The sequence below is a fragment of the Aricia agestis genome, chromosome 11 (assembly GCF_905147365.1).
Source record: "Aricia agestis chromosome 11, ilAriAges1.1, whole genome shotgun sequence".
Classification (NCBI taxonomy): Eukaryota; Metazoa; Arthropoda; class Insecta; order Lepidoptera; family Lycaenidae; genus Aricia; species Aricia agestis.
The window spans coordinates 3828179-3848602 of record NC_056416.1 but is presented as its reverse complement, the minus strand read 5'-3'; the positions used below and the strand labels follow the sequence as shown (position 1 = coordinate 3848602).

At 39.0% G+C, this 20424-nt stretch overlaps 2 protein-coding genes across 4 annotated transcripts in view; one reads left to right on the top strand and one right to left on the bottom strand.

The window, feature by feature from the left end:
• LOC121732113 (SH3 domain-containing protein C23A1.17-like) overlaps positions 1-9037 on the top strand; it is a 114067-nt gene extending 105030 nt beyond the window's left edge. The window contains exons 11-16 of one of the 3 annotated variants that reach the window (XM_042121909.1): positions 1674-1901; positions 2244-2417; positions 2761-4594; positions 4658-5678; positions 7018-7129; positions 8307-9037. In XM_042121909.1, coding sequence (XP_041977843.1) covers positions 1674-1901; positions 2244-2417; positions 2761-4594; positions 4658-5678; positions 7018-7129; positions 8307-8432 — 3495 coding nt within the window. In that variant the 3' untranslated portion in view covers positions 8433-9037. Of the gene's footprint in view, positions 1-1673; positions 1902-2243; positions 2418-2760; positions 5679-7017; positions 7130-8306 lie in introns of all 3 variants that reach the window. The other 2 variants (XM_042121908.1, XM_042121907.1) reach the window with 2 other exon arrangements.
• A 2630-nt stretch (positions 9038-11667) lies between these two features.
• On the bottom strand, positions 11668-20424 carry LOC121731981 (sulfotransferase family cytosolic 1B member 1). The gene is made up of 7 exons (XM_042121696.1): positions 20191-20424; positions 16077-16211; positions 15280-15379; positions 13119-13438; positions 12708-12802; positions 12265-12448; positions 11668-11825 (listed from the first exon to the last, which is right to left on the bottom strand). The coding sequence occupies exons 1-7, from the start codon at positions 20267-20269 to the stop codon at positions 11716-11718; spliced, it is 1023 nt and encodes a 340-aa protein (XP_041977630.1). The 5' UTR covers positions 20270-20424; the 3' UTR covers positions 11668-11715.

Sequence of the window (20424 nt, the reverse complement as noted above, 5' to 3'; positions counted from 1 at the left end):
TGTGACATACCCGAACAATAAAAGGCAGTTAAATCCGTATATCCGTATAATAATATATCTAATTGGTTTAAGTAAAATAAATTCAATACATTTTATAAGCAAAAATACAAAAACTTGACTTTTTCTTGAAACTATTAACTATGCAATCTTGTTTTTTTTTTTTTTTTTTTTTTTTTTTTATTAAATAAGGGGGCAAACGAGCAAACGGGTCACCTGATGGAAAGCAACTTCCGTCGCCCATGGACACTCGCAGCATCAGAAGAGCTGCAAGTGCGTTGCCGGCCTTTTAAGAGGGAATAGGGTAATAGGGGAGGGTAGGGAAGGGAAGGGAAGGGAATAGGGTAGGGGTTAGGGGATTGGGCCTCCGGTAAACTCACTCACTCGGCGAAACACAGCGCAAGCGCTGTTTCACGCCGGTTTTCTGTGAGAACGTGGTATTTATCCAGTCGAGCCGGCCCATTCGTGCCGAAGCATGGCTCTCCCACGTATACGTTTTCTTATGTACAAAAATAAAATGGAACCTATTACAATCAAATTTTTCTCAATTTCTAAGACTATAGTATACCTAGTTTTAACCTATTTATAATATCAATTTAAAATTTTACATATTAATTTTAGACACAAAAATTAATATGTAAAATACATAATAATGGACATATTATATTTTTTGCAAATGTGCCCAGTATTCCTATATATTAGTTTAGGCCATATCTGGTATCACTGATTTGATCTTCATTACCAGCCGATTCTTGTTCGGAATTCATTAGCTCAGCGTCACAATCATCATCTTCTTCAGTCAGTGCTCGTAAAATATAATTTTTTTCGATAACCGAGTAATTTTTAGCAAAACTTATACCAGAAAATAATATTTAATCAAGTTAAACACCAAATTAAACATATAAATAAATAAAAACAAAAGAAGTTACACTTACTTTTTTAGCTACGTGCTGTACTAGGTGGGGTATGTGATACCCAAGCGCACTTTAAACACATGTAACAGAATTGGTGATAGACATAGGACTGAATATTTGGTAGAAATTAAAGCAGCAACATCTTATTTGCAGCTATTGAGGAAACCAACTCGCATACTTTTTTCGTTTAAAAATGCTATAAATTTTTTGTATGTCATACTCCACCTCGTACACAGAGGGTTAAACAAGCAATTCTGATATATAATATATACCAGAATATAATATATCCGAGATTCCAATTATATATATATATATATATATATATATATATATATATATATATATATATATACATAATTATGTATACGTATACATATATATAATTGGAATCTCGGAATCGGCTCCAACGATTTTCATTAAATTTAGTATATAGGGGGTTTCGGGGGCGATAAATCGATCTAGATAGGATTAATTTTTAGAAAATGTAATTTTATTCGTGTTCTATTGAATACCGAGCAATGCTCCGTCAAATAGCTAGTTGTGAGATAAAGCTAGTATACATTATGATGATTACAATTCATGTGTCATTTAGGAAATGACCAAGAAAGAAAAATGAATTTAGCATAATATTAATTTGTCACTTGATTAATTTTATTGAACTAAATTATTTGATAGCAGGTTCAAAAATGCAAAAGCAGCTCAAAAAACTATATATACAAAAGCATAAAATAACAGAACATAATATGTATTTTCAATTCACAGTCAGCTTGGGAAAGCAGCTCTGTAGACATGAACAGTTCACCTTTGAACCCCGACGCACCTGTGTTCGTGCCAGGCGGAGTGGCCGGCTCGGATCTGCTGCTGGCTGAATCACCTCGGAAGCCATTACCGATGGACGACATTGAGCTGCCTGAGGAGGCACAGTTTGAGACTGAAGCACATATCAGACCCGCAGAACTTGATAACTGTGATCAGTTGAATGGGCATCATGTAAGCTATTTAATAATTCTTTAAAACTTTGTAATAATACTGTCAATGTACCTTTTTTTAAAACATAGTCTTAAAAGAAAACTTTCCATACACTATCAATCTAATTAAATGATGTCTAACCGTGATTTAATATGCAGCTGTTTATAGCATCATGGGGACTAAAAGACAAGCAAGCGTTTGTTCACATTTCTTTCATGGGCCAGTGTGTAGGATGTTTATGGATTCATAAAATATATAGTCAAATGTGTCTACATGTTCTTTAAAATTTAGGATTTTAATAATCTTGTCTTAATCTATACAATTTGCATCTCATATTTTATAATCTAACTTACATAATTTCAGAATTTGTCAATGGAAGGTGTTACGGAACATTTGAATGGCAACAGCAAAAACACAATGGACAGTTTGGGCTTTGGATTCGATGTGGACAATGAACAAGACAAAATTAAAGATACAAGCCTCATACAAGATTTTGAAAGGATACAAAAAGATACCACAGACTTTTGCAACATTCAGGTACTTGTACTTATTATGATGATACTTATTAGTTATTATGCTACTAGCTGTCCCGGTAAACTTCGTGTCACTTTAAATCCTTCCCGGACTTCTACGAATATTTTGAGACTAGAATTATCCCGATCCGTTCAGCCGTTTTCGAGTTTTAGCGTTACTAACACAATTGAAAAATCATTTTTATATTTATATATATATATATATATATATATATATATATATATATGAGCTATATGAAAAGAAATGGTTTCTAAATTTAGTATCTTTTTAAATAAAATATGATTTCAACATTCATGTAAAGATCACATTAATTGTTCAAAATAATTCAAGAATCATCTTTTTACAGGTGTTCCAAGCACATGAAACAAATCCATTTAGTGTTGAGGGCAACGAGGAGCTTTTTGAAAGACTGAAAAACAAGGAGAGAGATCCAATGAGCATGAGTTTTTACCAAGAAAAAGATGATGACACATGTGAAAGGTTTGCAAAGCCTGAGGCATGTGTCGATCTCAATTCTGTCCAACCTTTGCCAGAGAGTGACGACGAAGACATAGCAACAAATGGTGTCTGTCAAAACTTGGGTGAGGACGAGAAAGAAAACATTAACCCCGAGAGCAAAGAAACAGAAGTCTGCAACGATGAACCAAACAATGATATTGTGAAGCAAAATATTGAACACGGAGAAGTTATGGGCAATAACTTTGTGGATTTCAATTTTGATTCATCCAACAATATGCAAAACTACTCTCAAGACTTTGATAGCAATTTACCCCAAGAATCGGTTGTCCAAACTGACACTCCCGAATCTCACAAATTACTTTTCGAACAAATACCGGAAATTCCTGACGGCAAAAGTTCGGAACTAGGTTTTAGTAATGAGGATGTGCTGGACCCAGAAAGTGAAAGAGATCTGAGAGTGGCTACTCCACAAGACGAAGGTTCACAGGACATAGAAATGGATAGCAAGTCGGAAGACCTACACCAGGACAATGAGGTTCAGCATCCAGAGGAAGTGGAAAGTTTGTCAAATAAGCAGTTAGAAGATGATCAAAACGAAATCGTGTCAGAAATAGCAAATATCGATGAGAATAATGTTGAAACATCTCCCCTGTCACCTGAACCTGAGGAACAATTGAATGCTATATCTCCGGAAGTTAATCACGAGAATATTATTGTCGATGTGCATTGTAACTCTGAAACTCAACAAAATGATTTAATCAATGACGAGCCTCAGAGAGAGGATGTCGAATCGGAATTGTTAGAAGAAAAAGTCGCTGGCGAATTATTGTCCAGCAAATCTCCCCTACCCGCTGAACCTGTAGAGAATCAATCACAATCACCATCACAGACACCACAAATACCTTCAGATGAGCTGCTCTCCTCACAAGCTGTAGAATCTCCACTCCCTAGTGAGTCTCCTGTACCCAGTAAAAGTCCGCTGCCCCAGGAGGCGTCGCCGCTTCGGGAACCTTCGCCGGCGCGTGATTCTTTACTACCTAGCGAACCAGAGGTACTACAAGAGTCACTGCAGAGGGATTCCCCTTCACCTTGCCAACCGGTACATGACACCTTGCTACCCAGTGAATCACCGCTTCCGAGAGAGTCTCCCCTCCCAACTGAGTCCCCCCTACCCACAGACCACATACCAGAACCTTCACACGTGGAAGAAGATATGTTGGGTTCGAAATCCCCCCTACTCGATAATATCGAACCGGAAATTCAAAACGAACCAGTCTGTCAACTGGAGACACTCCCCGTCAAGGAAGTTTCGAGGGAGCCGTCTCCTCTCCCGGCTGAGATTCCTCTGCCTCGAGAATCTCCGATCCCGACCGAGTCTCCCGCGCCGGAGGAACTTCAGCTGTGCACCGACATCGATGATGTACCACGCGAGCAGGAGGTCAGTCAAGCTGCACCTACGAGTGACGACTCAACAGCAGAACGACAGAGTAATCTTCTAGATTTCAGCGATAATATTGATAATGAGCAAGCTCAAGAAATCGTGGAGCAGAAGGAAAGTATTCAAATAGAAACAGAGAAAGAATGTCAGAGAATAGACTCCTTCCAAATTGAAAGTGCGCCATCGGAAGCGACGGAGAGATTGACCGAACCGCCCGTACCTTCGAGCCCAAGCCCCGTTCAGGACGGAATCACGTCGCAGACCGTCGAGCTGGTCGCCTCGCCCGCCCCGGCGGATCACCCGTCCGCCCCGGCGGAGCTCCCGTCCGCCCCGGCGGAGCTCCCGTCCGCCCCGGCGGAGCTCCCGTCCGCCCCGGCGGAGCTCCCGCCCGCGGACGATGTCAAGCCCGAGGCCGCGCCTACCCCCGACATCGTGCCCGAGAGCCGAACCCGCACCGAACTAGTCACCGACATCGACATCGGCATCCCCGAGTCCCACGCGCAGGAGATCTGCGTGCCCGTGTCCAGTGAGATCGCGGCGGAGGAGGCTGCGCCCGGCGCCACGCCCCCGCCCACGCCCGCCGTGCAGCCCGACCCCGCCCACGACGCGCCCATCGCCGCCGCCATCGCCGGCGCCGCCGCCGTCGCCGCAGTCGGAGCGGCCGCCGCCGGAGCCGCCGTCGCTAGCACCGAGACCGCTTCACCCAAAAAATCGCCCGCGGCCGCGCCGAAGTCGGCGACGAAGACCGCCACGAAATTAGGAGCGAGCGCCCCGCCGCGAACTCCGGGCTCGGCGACGAAGCGACCGACCGCGACCGCGACCAAGTCGCCCGCCCCGGCCGCCGCGCGCCCTGCCGCGTCCCGGACCCCCGCGTCCGCTACCAAAACGACGCCCGCGAAACCCGCCCCCAAACCTGCGACGCCCAAGCCGGCAGCTTCGCCCGTCGCGCCGGCGACGAAGGCCGCGGCTAAACCTACGACCGCCGCACCGGCCCGCGCCGCCCCCGCCTCGCGCCCTGCCACGGCCCGCCCGGCACCTAAGCCGGCGGCTCCCCGGTCGGCCCCGACGTCGGCGAAGGCCTCAGCCCCGGCCGCTCCCAAGCCCGCCGCTCCCAAGTCCGCCGCCCCGGCCGCCAAGCCCGCGGCGGCACCCCGTGCCGCGCCCCGCACGGCGCCGGCGCGAGCGCCCCTGTCAGCCGCACCGTCTAAACCCAAGGAAACGAAACCTAAGCCTGCGGAAACGAAGAAGCCCCTGACGAACGGCGACGTGAAGCCGGCCGCAAAGCCCGCCGCGCCCCGCGCGCCCGCGCCTCGCCCGCCCGCGCAGCGCCCCGCCCCGCGCGCACCCGCACCCGCCGCAACAACCAAGTAAGTTAAATTAGCTGATATTACACTATAATATTATAATCCAGGAATTTCCAATCTGGGTTCCGCGACATAGTCATCAATATTTTTGCGTAGACTAAGACCCAATTTCACCAACATCTGTTTGTTAAATCCTAACAAGGCATTACTTAACGGACCTTGGAAAATTAAACAGACTGTTAAAATACTTATGTCCCACAGTAAAAATTTAACAGCGGATTAGTAAATGCAATGTTAAGTGAACAACGAGTGAACAACTATCAATTCGTTCATTCTTGTTATAAGGCGATGAAATTGCAATGTACTATCAGAGAAGTTGATTCCTATGCAAATCGGGGACCTAAGTAGTTTGTTTGCTTTCGTCAAACCCAGCTGACAGATCACAATTAACATTGAATTGACATATTCAACCAAATAACGTTGATCTGTCAATTGCATAGGAATCAACTTCCTCGATGGTACAAGATTAATACGACATGTTTGCTGCTATGTGTCACTTTCTTCCATAGTAGTATAATAGTAGATAATGCGACCAAATTAAAATATCACTGATCGCATACATTTGTTACGCTATAATAGTTCTTCTTAATTTACCAGGTTAATAATTATTATCTGTCAAAGCTAAAAACATGAATCATAATACAAACTTTTGTTTACTTATTTCGGTTTGGTAATTTTGATACAAGTTAGTATATTTGCAATGTCAAGGAAAATCCGAAGGCTGAATTTTTGACAAAGTGAAAATAAGTAATTATTCATAACTATGAAAATAATTAATAATAAGGACGTAGCGGAAACATGGCGGAAAGACTCAAAAGTCAAAACAGATTCTTTTATTGATATTGCATATTATTGTCTTTGAAAGTTGTTATTTTGACTCATATAACAGCCTGTTAAATATTTAACGGACCTCCATAGCAGGAATTAAAATTAACACCGTGTTAGGTGATTTAACATGACATTAGGGCATGGTGGAACGCTCGATAGCTCTAACAGGCCGTTAACTGATTTAACAAGCCATTATTTATTTAACATTGCTTGATGAAACTGGGTCTAAGCACATTAGGGACAAGTGACTGACTCATTGCCCCACGGGGTTCATAAAGTAAGATATTTATTTGAGGTTTCATCATTGTAGATTGTAGAAGCTGCACTCAGAGATTATAAATAAATATATGATCACATACTTTTTATTTAAATGAAGATTTTCAAATTTGGAATCTCTACTAATTTAGACGACATCATAATATTATGACAGACACAGGCAGTGTTGAATTATAGCTTACGCTGCATAAATGTTTTTAGTGTTGAAGTATTAAAATTTTGGATAAAACCTTTTCAGACCTGCGGCGCCCAAGCCTCCCGTGCGGGCGCCATTGGACAAGCAGAGCAAGGACCTCGCGAACAAACGAATCACAGCGAAGGCGGCGCCGCCGAGGACCGCCCCAATTAAGGTATTACATCATTCATACTATATTAAATATTTCTGCTGCATAGTAACCTATCAAAAAATATATACAATCTCTGTCCAATTACTATCCTAATCCTTACTGTGCAGTGTGCTATAATACAACAAATACTTGGAAACATTGTTTGTTCTAACTTAAGCCTAGGCATGAATCGTCGACTTTTATTCTCAGTTTTTGAGTTTTTTATAAAAACAGGCGTTTATTTATTCGCTCTCTCTTTTGATTGGCTAATGTCTAAAAATTTATAAATCACATGAAATAATAAACTCCTGTCAAAAAACTCAAAAATCGGATTTGGTCTGACCATAAAGTTAATATACATAGCGGAATAGAGCAACAATCTGGAGCTGTCAAACGAAACCGAAATTGGTTTCATCTGTGTGTAAAAATATGTGTACGTACACACTTACACAAGCATGATTGAACATAATTTCTATGAGATTAAATTGTCAACGTGCGGCACGCGTGCCGACTGGACGTCAAAAAAAGAGACGTCTCTTTTTACCACGCAGTGTTACTGATAGTGACATCTCTCTTGCTCAGGCCTTTGTTTCTCTATTCCGCTAGGTATAAAAAATAGCTCCCACACCGGTTTCGGTGACGGTGGCCGGTTTCATTGTAACCAGGCCAGCTACGCAGGAGTAATTTTACAGTGCCCAAGTGTGTGCGCAGTACACAAGAGCACTCTCTATTCCTTTACTCTCATAACCCAGTGGGACGGAAGACCGACACGACCGGCGAGAGATCAGGCGCAGGACCGACTTTTTACATGCCCATCCGACGCATGGATCATCTTACTTGTCAGACAATTAGGTGATCAGCCTGCATTGTCCTAACCAAACTTGGAAATAACATGTTTCCAACGCGGGAATCGAACCCACGACCTCCGAGTCAAGAGCCGCGCTCTATACCACTAGACCACGGAGGCGTTTCCGCTAGGTATATTAACTTTATGGGTCTGACAGGTTTCTTTAACATGTTTTAAATATTTCTTGAGTAAAGAATTTACAATCAATATACTGTTATAACTTTGTAACTGTACATTTGAACCTCCACTATAACGATGGCAACTCCTAAACGGGGAGGCTTATGCCAAAAGAAGAAGAGTATATAATATACTCTTCTTATATTAATATATATTTATTTATTACTATTATCACAGGCCCCACCCAAGACAACGGCGAGGGCCCCGATCAGGAAGCCAGCGGCGTTGAACGGCACCGCGCCGCTGAAGCCGCCGCCGTCGCCGCCCGCCGACAATGCGCTGCTACCCGACGTCATCGCGTAGGCCCCCTATTATTTCCGCTTGAATTTTGTGATTTTCTTGTAAGTGTACGATAGTTTTACCGCCCCGGGGCGAGACGTTAGGTGCGGGAGGCGACTCCCATTTTATATTATAGGATCGCTTTACCGGCGCGCCGGCCGTCGACGTCCGTGTGAATGCGCCCGCTTCTGTGTTACGAGGGTAATCTGTATAGATCTATTAATTGAAGTGCCCTCTCGACGGGCGACGGGGCGTGGTCACACGTCGGCGAGAGTGCGGCGCGGGTGCGGGCGCGTCCGCTCGCACCCGCGCGCGAATGAACGATATCGATCTTTTCGCGTCACTAGTTACGAGTCCGTTTAGATTTTTTATATTAATGACGAATTATTGATTTTTAAATCTGGCTTTTTAATTTATTTCCTTTTTATAACCGTATTATTATAATAAAAAAGTGTAAGGAAGGACTGAGAAATTGTTTTATTTATGCCGGTATAAAATTCGACTTACTATAGGAGTTAAACGATGTCTACTTAATTGCTACATTTACTTAATGTCAGTGTACTGTATCATGGTGTTACAAAAAATATTAAATAGAGCATTTTATTCGAATAAATGGTTATATTACCCTTTATGTTTATTTTTATTTTCCTTCCGATCTATTTTTATTATATTAACTAGTACTTACCTATCTGCTACCTATCTAATATTATTTGATGTTTCATACTATTTATAAGTTACAAGCTGTGCTTGATAGTCATTTTCACAATCATTACAGGATAAATCCGACAAAGTGCAATTCAAAGCAGAAATAGTTAAGTCCAGTCAAAAGGAGGTAGTTTTAAAATCTCACGGTAAACAAAAAATCGACCAAGTGCGAGTCGGACTCACGCATGAAGGGTTCCGTACCAATACAAAGCAAAAATTGTGTTTTTTGTATTGGGATTTTTTATGTATTATTAAATATTAAAGTACACATATGACTCCGTGCATATAACAAAAGAATGTGCGAAAAATTCAAGTCCCTACCTTGCCATTATTGATATAGAACGAAAAAGGCCGAAAAAATCACGATTGTTGTATGCAGTATGAGAGCCTCCCTTATATATTAATTTTACTTTGTTTTCAGTATAAGGGTGTCACAAACAGAGCAGGTAATGTATATTAATATACATTACATCCCGGGATGTATATCTTTAAATTATCTTAATGTATCACACACACTTCAGGTAATGTAATGTATCTTTCCCTACATTTCAATGGTATACGCCCCTCTTGAGTCTTGACGCACTTTTCAGCTGCTAAGGTGTTATACAGGCTGTTCTTATTTTTAATGTTGTAATACTATGGCCCTTCGAGTTACTTGCTATTAGATTTACTAGATAGTTGATCAGAAAATGATTCGGATTGTGATTTTGATCCGCGCATTGTTACATAATATGTATTGTGCCAAAAACAGAACGATGTGGATTGAAGATATTTGATAGAAATTATAGGCTCTGGGGAACAGACTGCCTGCAGTGCCTGCTGTGAAGTGCTGTGCTGAGGTGGCAACACTGTGTGTATCTGTCTATCATAATTCATACACATAATATTTAATCTTATGTGTATGAATTATGATATTAGATTATAAATATAATCACAGAAATTTTTGAACATCCTATGAAGAGAAGAGATGTATAGTAATATACAGATATGTATTGAGATGTACTTAGATGTACTTATCTTATGTACTCTGTATCTCAAGATACGAAGATGTAAAAATATACATTATAGCTGCTGTGTGTGGTCTCCCGTCTCCTGACGATTTCTATACAGAGATGTATCGAGATGTATCGTGCTATAATATTATACATCTTTACATTACCTGCTCTATGTGTGACAACTGACACCCTTTAGTTGTTATAGCGGCAACTGATATACCTACACAATCTGTGAAAATTTCAGAAGTCTAGCGATATCGCTTCTTGAGATACAGCCTGGAGACAGACAGACAAGGAAGTCTTAGTAATAGCATTTAATAAGGTTTTACAATTTGAGTACGGAACCCTAAAAAAAGACTGTGGCCACGAGCCACGAAACCAGCTACTTTCCTTCAGGCTCAAGAAAGTTCAAATAGCGTCACAAGCAATAATAGGGTCAAGTGCCAACGTTAAAACACGGGCGGATGCGGGCGCGGAAGACCACCGCGGGCCACGAATCCGCGAGCGGGGCACCCGTCGCGTGAGCCCATCTCATTTAGCGCTGCTAGTATAATTTTTATCTCGAGCGTGTACAGTTGTGTCGAGTAGATTGCCATGGATTATTTTTTACTAATTTATTATTTGGCAAAAAGACGTCAACGGAAACAACGTCGATTGCATTGCGCACGCGCCGTGTGCCCGCCGTCCGCCGCGCGTGTGACAGTCCGGCTGGTTTTATCGTGAGTTTCGGCAGCAGAGCGCGCGCGTCCGAAGATGTATGGGGGTAGTAGTTGCGTTTTAAAGTCGGGTGCGCTGCTCAGTGCTTGAGCAACGCGCGCGACATACAGCCAACCAATCACAGAGCCTGAACCGTGTCTTGAGACCGAGATGCATCTTGAGTACTGGCTATTTATACCGGCCTAAAACGCAAATACTACCCCCATATATCTTCGAACGCGCGCGCTCCAACGGCGCTACCGAAACGCAGCCTCCGTCGCCAGGCGCGGTCGCAGCCTGAAATTTTGGAGGGGGTCACACACTAGTCACTACACTAAAAATTTATCGCTGTAGGATAACTAGAAATTCCCTTTTATTGTTTGGCAAGATTTTGAGATTTTTCAATTTAGATTAGGCCTTAGATTTTGGGGGGGGGTCATGTCCCCTGTGACCCCCCCCCCTCGGACCGCGCTTGTCCGACGTTCGTCGCACGCGCCTGTGCTGCCCATACTATTTTAACTATTTTTCATACACGCGAACGTGCACCCGCGTGAGTTTTAGCATGGGCCCTTACAGACAACGAATGCACAAATGAAGGCGCTGAAGAAAAGTGGACACTGGTCAAAAGGAAATCTCGCTACCCCATTAGTGTAGTAAGGAAAGGCGGGAGAATGTCGAATTTATTAAAGGAACCAAACGTAAAAAAAGTATCCTGTATTCTTTCCCGGGACTCAAAGTATCTACGTTCCAAATTTCAGCAAAATCGGTTCAGCGGTTTAGGCGTGAAAAGGTAACAGACAGACATACACACTTTCGCATTAATTATAATATTAGTATTTCAATAGTATGGATAAAAATTTGAATTTATGATCTCAAACATTTTTTATCAATAAAAAATTGTATTATTCGTATCAAAAGTGCGGGAATCGCAGGTCTGTGTCCCGCAGGTTGTGCGCGATCCACTGCTCCGCTTGCGACGACATCTCCTCGTCGAAATAGTCACGCCAACCACCGGCTTTGCCTGGAAAAGTTTTTAAAATACAAATCCACTTTCTTTCCAACCAAAGAGGATTGAAATCCTTTCGTATGGTAAAAAAGACTGTGTACGGTATATATCTAGTAACTATCTACCTAAGTAACTATAGTATATAGAATATATTCATTAAGCGCGAGACAAGGCTAAGACAGACGGCATATTATTTTCTCTTTATACTTACTAGATGCCAAAAATTAGTTTATCGGGCGGGAACCGTACATTTTTTCGGAATAAAAAGTATTCTATGTCATTTCCCGGGGCTCAAAGTATCTCCATACCAAATTTCAAAATCAGATCAGCAGTTTGGGGGTGTAGAGGTAACAGACAGACAGACAGTATTTTCGCATTTATATTATTAGTACTATGGATTAGTATTTAGTACAGTTAACAGTAGGTATCTTCTTATAAGAATTATAATACCTACCTCTTCTAATAAATCCATCTGTTTCGGCGACCATTATACCGATGACTTTCATGACGTCGTAGTTGACGGATTTGTTGGTCTTGAAGCTTTCGATGCTGAGGTGGTCGCACAGTCGCGATATCTGCTCCTCCGAGTACTGCTTGCCGAAGAAATCTGCTACCCGTCGAACTGCCGCTGGTAAGTCCTGAGAATTAAACGTAATTACCTAACGATATTATACTTGTACGGTGTATAATATTAATTTGTAAAGACAATATTTGAAATTGTATTTTTGGCGGGAATGATGGTTCAACTTTTGTATCAGTGGCGTATATGCATAACTATTGGTAGGCTCCCCTCGCAGGGGCCACAAATTTTAGGCCCCAATATTAAATTGTTGTAACTTGTAATGTTCCTTATGTTACATTGAATTTTGTTAATTCTTTATTATTTAAGTATATTACCTTTGAAAGTTCTTCATAAAATAGAAACAACATATTCGGATGATGTCTCATTTCCCAAGACTCTTTTAGATGCTCAAAGTACGGCGTCCAATGATCTGAAATAACAATAACAAAAAGTGAATAATAGCCTACAAATAACGTTTATAATAATTTTAAAAGTTACGATTTAATCTATTTTCAAACCTAGGCTTAATTGGTAGATATTAAAATAGTGTCATTATATTATCAAGGTTTAAGAAAATGTTCCAGCCTTCGCGTTAATTGCTATAATAAAATATAAGGTACCTAGAGTAACAAATCATAATTATTGGAAATAATATTACTCATTGATTCACCTTTAAAACTGACAGCTGATTTTTATCTTTAAACTTACTAGATTTTTAATTAAAACTAGATTATCTTAGAACTTACGTAGATCCTGTCTAAAGAAATCCCAGTAGGTTTTAAAGTCGCCTATGTACCCTTGCGTCCTCATGCTTTTGTTGAGATGGTAGAAAGATACAACCACGTCTCGAGGGTCTCTCGCCACGTAAACCACCTTGGCCTGCAGCAGGTTTGGTGGCAGCAGTGACAGCGGCAGGTGGGTCTTTACGAACCGCCGCTCCTTCATCTGCGCCAGCTGCTCCGTTCCAGGTTGTGAAACCCACTCCAAAAGCTGGAGTTTCTCTGCACTGTTTTTGTTCTCTTCTTGGAATCTCTTCTTCATCACTGGATGGACGTATACTGAAAACCTGTAAAAAGTTTACAAGAAGACTGTATCCTCTTGAAACGTGATTGGTTTCTTATTTCCTAGGTGTTATAGATTTTTTTATTGGATATAAAAGGTAGCAGGATAAACGTTCAGATATTTTAAAAATATCGTAGTTTCCATTCGACCTGATAACTAAAGTTATATTTATATAGATACTAGCTGTCTCGGCAAACGTTGTTTTGCCACGTAAAGTATTTCGCCCATAATATTATTATTTTATTGAAGTGACTAAATAAGTATGGCACCATGGGCCATGGCAACGTCCATCGCTATCCTGTCGCACAAACAATGTTCGCCATCAGTCTCGAGTTGTAATAATTTACTATTATTTATTCAACAAATGCAAGTTTAGTCAGTAGCTGATTCTCAGACCTACTGAATGCATATAAAATTAGGTAAAAAAAAATTAGGCAAATTACCCAGGTTCTGGGCCAGGGGGCAAATCAGATTTTTTATAAAGAACTAGCGACCCGCCCCGGCTTCGCACGGGTAAAAAATATATAGCCTATGTCACTCACTGAAAAAATGATTAAAATCGATTCAGTAGTTTTTAATCTATAGTAATATTATAAAAAGGTAAACTTTGTTTACTCATAGATCTTCTACTACTGCTCGACTAAGAGCTGACGACCAAATCAGTCATGTAGCTTCAGCTGTGTTAAAACTCCGTTAGCTACTTCCCTGAACAACCCCTTCTGATAATTTGCGTGCTGGCATGTAGCGAGCGCACCCCCGACCCCGCCTTGGTAGCAGCGCCCACTTCGAAACGGGCGAAAATCGCAATATTTTGATTTCGCCATAACTTCCAAACCAAACGTCCAATTTTAATCAATCAAAACCAAATATTGTCTACATAAACTGTACTTAGAGATGAAATAATTTATTTTGATAAGGATTATTAGCATGAGTAAATTAAATGCGTTTAAATGTAGCCCAAAAAAATCAAGATTTTTAAATAAAAAAATGGTTGTTGTGCCTCACTTGACAATTGACATAGATAGGTATAGTGTGTCGTGGACATTTTTGTACATATTTATAAGATCTACATTTATTTAGAACATTGTATGGTTCTATCTTTTATAGTTTAGGCAGCGTACGCAAAATAAGTAAATTTTGTGGTTGTTTCCGAAAAACTGAAATATCTTACGGAACCCTATATTTTCCAAAATAAAAAGTAGCCTATGTTACTCGTAAACAATGTAGCTTTCGAATGGTGAAAGAATTTTTAAAATCGGTCCAGTAGTTTTGAGCATATTCATTACAATTAAACAAACAAACAAACAAAGTTTACCTCTTTATAATATTAGTATAGATAAAAAATTAATAATTTTTAGTTGTAAGAATATTGTATTGCAATAAATAAAAATAAATGGCAAAAAATATTTTTTATAGATGAAAGTACTTAGTAGGGACGTCAACATGATCCAGGGGGGGGGCAGCTGCCCTCCCCTGCACCACCCCTCAGTATGCCCATGATGTTTCTGATGGTAGAAAAGACTACTATTGCATCATAGAACGGTTGCAAGGACAGGAATAATTTTAGTCTACGTATCTAAGGGCCTTTACACGTGTAAGAATTAATATTTAAGCTAGAGGCAGTGAGTAAACAGTTCTATTTCTGTAGGGAAACCTCCAGTGCTACCTTTTTATGCTACTTTTAAGATATTATATAACAAACTTTAATTAAAATTTTCGTCGTTTCATTAAGAAACCCAATACGAGGATAGGTACTACATAGGTGATAGGTACATAATACATAGTAGTGTAGATAACTGTAGATTCTTGAGCAATTAAAAAACAATTTTCCTAATTTACACTTACTCTAAAAATGGATATCTGTTAGTAAGTGGCACGGCGTCGGATGTGGCATAGTCCAGGTCATTTGCCACCATCCAGACCAGTTCTTGAGTCCAGGTCGTACCTGTATAATGGATTATTCATAGAATCATATTATAATCATGGTTGTATTGTACCTTTACAATTTTTACTGGGGCTTTTCTTGCTGAGCTTGGAGTTTACGACACGAAACATAGGGGATCGTTTGTAGAAAATAATAAATACATAAGTACTATTTTCTATACTTAGTAAAAAAAATATGATGATAGTGACTCATCAAAATTTCAACTTATTACCTAATTGAACTGAATGAACGAAAAAGATAATTACCTATGTGATCAAATATCTATATTCTATACAAATATTTTCCGAACGTGAAACTATTAATCGCTATAATTATTTTCCTTAAATATAAGTAACTAATCATGGTTACTTTTACTTGTTAAACGACAAGCTACAGCTTAAGCTTAGTTAGGGCTACAATGCATTTATGGCATAATATTATTATAATTTCACTTAATGGAAACCACCTCGCGACTTTCTCGGAATTTAGAAAATTGATTGTAGTGTATTACTGTGGAAAAGACAAGAAATCCTACAAGTTATTTGAGTGCACAAGATTATATTGCCATCACATTTCGTCGTACCTCTCTAGAGACACGACGCATATATGAGAGAGATCGGTCTTGCGACATTTCATTATTGTCACTTTTTATATTTGGGGCCCTTGGGGCCCAATTCTCATACCGTCGATGTTCCTACGCCTGTGATACGTGATTTACCTGAACGTGGATAGCTGCACACGAAAACGTCAGTTGGTCGTATCTCCATGTTGTATATTTTGGCGGCTTCTTGTCTGAACTGATGAGGAAGGAAGTATCCCTTGGGGCCCACTCGGACAAATCCGGTGTGCTCACCTGAAAATGTTATATCCCTATACCTAATATTATGTTAAAGTTATTTAAATATACATAGATTTATAGGAGAATCGTGGCACAAAACTTTATTTATTATTTATCTCGTTATACTTGATAAAATATTTCATAGATAGAATTAGGTATGAATTATTTGTTTGCAAATAAGTAGCTTATCTACCTAAATTGACAATGTCTATTCTTTCTAAAATTGGTAATAAAATATTTATATTTCTATCTCATCTACATAAACCTTGGTTCAGTTACAAACTTGTGTGCTTGAGTTGTATATTATGAGTTTACATCGTAGTGTGTTCATCGTTTGTCGAACTCTCAAGGTTTCTCATAATAATCGGATATTGGATTACCTACTTAATAATTATCTGGAGAAACGCTAGATTTGATTCAGGTTTACATGTTTACTAAGTTCAATGCAGTTCTTTTACAATTTTTGGAAGAAGGTACGGTCTACGTCTACCTACTCTACCCGGTGTTTCATATTATAATAATAATATCTATGGACGCTTCACACCACGTCAGTCTGGCCCCGTGCTGAGTACCTGAAGGACTTGTGCTACGGGTACCAGACAACGGAAATATATTTATTACTTTTAAATTATACATAAGTATATTATATTTAAGATTTTTATTATATTATATCCACGGACGTAAAAAAAGTAATTATATCATACATAAATGATATAGCATGCAGTAGCTGGCCTAAGCAACTGTGCACTGTGATTTTCAACTAGGTCCTGACGTCATCATTGTGGGCGGGGCTTAAGTCAGTACACTTTCAGCGTTTGTCAGGTGCACACGTAACGAGACTCCCAATAAATTGGTGTTTTCTGCATATTTAACAAGGAAAGAATGAAGTATTGTGTTTTACAATGTCGAAAACACTCAGACAGACGTTCTGATAATATAAATACCATCACATTTCATTTGGAAAATTTTTAAATGTAATTTAAATATAAAAGTTCTAGAACATTTTAGCTTTCAGCGTTAATTATACTACTTGAAACTAGGTGGCCAAACCTTTGAAAGATAATACAGACGTCAATGCGAATAATTTTGCATAAGTTTATTACAATAATCATACTTGAATACTGAAAACCGTTATACACTTGGTCTTAAACACATTTAATAGCTAAAACCGTGATTATATAGCTTTTATTATGAAATTACTTATAAACCGCCATCTGTCGTCACCTATGATAACTATTTGAAACGTAAAAAATATCCAGGGCCGTAGTACGTCCCATAATATTCAAGACAAAATGACATCTAGTGTAAGATAGTTGAACTACGTAGTAACATCAACATCGACCTAAGCTAGTAGTTTGGCTTTTAGCCGATAGATGAAATATTGAGAAGTGGGCGGAGCTTGACACCCCCTCACCCCGCAAATTGTCACGCGTCGTTTCATAAGGAAACTCGATTACAACACCTCCTCAGTGTTAGCTCCGTGGTAGGTACCTAATAGCCAATATATACCTAGTGGATTTGTAAGGACACTTTAGTTTTTAGTTTTAACTTTTTATGTCCCTCTGTAAGCGTAAGTATTATAATTATATACTATAGAATACTTATATGTATATATTTTTAAACTAGCTGTTGCCCGCGACTTCGTCCGAGTGGACTTTAGTTTATAGCGCGCGGTGTCAACAAAATTTGTGTCAAATTTAAAAACTTTTTAAAACCCTGGTAAGTAGTAATTAAAATACCCAAAAACAGCTGTGCAGTGTGCACATAATCTATACTAATATTACAAATGCGAAAGTATCTCTGTCTGTCTGTCAGTCTCGCTTTCACGCCAAACGCCAAAACTACCGAACCGATTGTAATGAAATTTTGTATACAGATAGTCTAAAGCCTGAGAAAGGACATAGGCTACTTTTTACTGGAAAAAAGGGTTGTCAGGGGGTGAAAATGCGTAAATTTGTTCAAATTAAGTTAGTTCCAAAAATTAATAATAGATGGCGCCGTGCGTCTTCTATATCGCGCTGACGCTTGCTCAAAAGTCTTTCTATAAGAGGTGGTATCATCTTACATTTAAGTTTCGATTTTTTTCGATTGTTATATCTATTCTACGGTATTAAATAACTCAGTACCTACTTTATCTGTGCAGTGACGTAAATTTGGCATAAAATATAAAGTTTAATATAAAAAAATGAAATACTTATTGTGTGCACACTGCACAGCTGTATTGATTTAAGGGGTACCAGGATTTTTTTTATAAAAGCTTTTGACACCAATTTTGTTGACATCGCGCTTTATAAATGGAAGTCCACGCGGACGAAGTCGCGGGCAGCAGCTAGTAACTAATAAGTATGATTAGTTCTATGTTACAATGAAGTAAAAAATAAAACGCCATCTGTTGAATCGTATTAGAACTAAAATGTTATATAAATGTTACATAAAATATATTTAAGTAAAAAATAAAACGCCATCTGTTTTCATATATTAGAATTGAAATGTTGATTGCATTGACATATTTTATGGATGGAATATAGGCCAATACGCCGGTACACTTGAACTCCTTAATTTTAGAGCGCCTTCTGTTGTCAACTTGTCACATATATTAGAAATGCAGAAGGAGTTCTATAAGATAAGATAGATTGATTATTATTATACCAAGTGATAATATTATTAAACATAATATTCTAACGTATTAAAAACTATAAACAAACACATAATAACTAATAAGTATGATTAGTTCTATGTTACAATGAAGTAAAAAATAAAACGCCATCTGTTGAATCGTATTAGAACTAAAATGTTCGTTGTATCGATATATTTCTGGATTTTTTATAATATTATACATAAAATATGTTTAAGATTTTTGAAATTTTATTTTAATACACATCCAAGACCCAGGAACATTGAAAACTTTTGTTCCGCCTGCGGGACTCGAACCCAGGACCCCCGGGATGAGCGCTGCGAACGCGCAATGCGAATTCATTTTCATCGATATTTTCATGGAAATATGATATTTTCCCACATCAAAATGTAGCCTATGTCCTTTCTCAAACTCTAGAATAACTGTGTACAACATTTCATTGCAATCGGTTCAGTAGTTTTGGCGTGAAAGCGAGACAGACAGACAGACAGACCGACAGACAGACAGACAGAGATACTTTCGCATTTATAATATTAGTATGGATAATAATTAAGTAATTATTGAAATGAAATAAATAAAATGTGTTAGTTTTTATTAAATATCTAGGTAAGAAAATACCACTCAATTAGATTCAAAGATTTTATTTGCAATCTAAATTACTGGTAAAACTACTTGTACTATTATCTATTCTGTGGTAAAACTGAAATTCCATTAATGCCTCATTGTTTGGGAAAGTAGATAAGAGCTAAATTAATTTCAAAATTACTTCAACAATGGGAACCACTTTCGTAGAAAGCTTTTTCTTGTGATCCCACAAGGGCGTCACTATTAAAATGATTATTTGTTTGGATTTATACGTAGGTATATAATATTGTGGTTCTGCACTCTGCAAAGTCACAAATCATGTAGGTAAGTACATGATCTTCACAGTTTGGTATTTTATTCTGGAATCTGGATGTTGGACCCTTAAAAAGTCAGAGACGTATTCAAACTAATTTGGGGCCTTAGACAGGGGCCTCAAATACAAGTCACAAAATAATTTTCAATAAGGTACAAAATTAATTCAGGCACAAAAAAAAAATAACCTAAAATACTTAACATAAAGTAATTTAATATTCGTAATGTTTTTAGAAAAATCTAAGGTTGACATAATATTACTGTGATAGTAGGTTACGTACCGTGTTATTTTAATAATAAAGTAGTTTAAGGCTACAGCCTACAAACTATTCTTGTCTCTACGAAAAGAAAAATATTATTATAAATAAAACTAAATTAAGTATGTTTATTTAATTAATTGTATTACTTACTAAATAGCAGTAAACAATAACGTTCTTACTCGATATAAAATTAATTATTCACCTGTGAAATACTCCATTAATTTCTTCGCCATTTCTGGTTCCACATCCTTCATCTCCAAGGGGTAGTCTAATGTTTTCATTTTACTTATTATAATATTTTGTTTGCGGACACTCTATCATGAATTTGGTGACCGAAAATACGGCCAAACGGTGGTTTGACTCGCGCGCTACTGCCCGCTGCCGAGGCCCGAGACTTTGTAACTTGTGTTCATGATTGTAAACAGTTCGTAATAAT

Bases quoted from the DNA above. Each gene is read 5' to 3' on its own strand.
- LOC121731981 (XM_042121696.1), bottom strand. From the start codon at position 20,269: ATGAAAACATTAGACTACCCCTTGGAGATGAAGGATGTGGAACCAGAA. The intron at 13,439-15,279 runs GTAAGTGTAAAT...AACTTTTTACAG, and splicing joins AACAGATATCCATTTTTAGA to GTTTTCAGTATACGTCCATC. The intron at 12,449-12,707 runs GTAATATACTTA...TTTAATTCTCAG, and splicing joins TTTATGAAGAACTTTCAAAG to GACTTACCAGCGGCAGTTCG.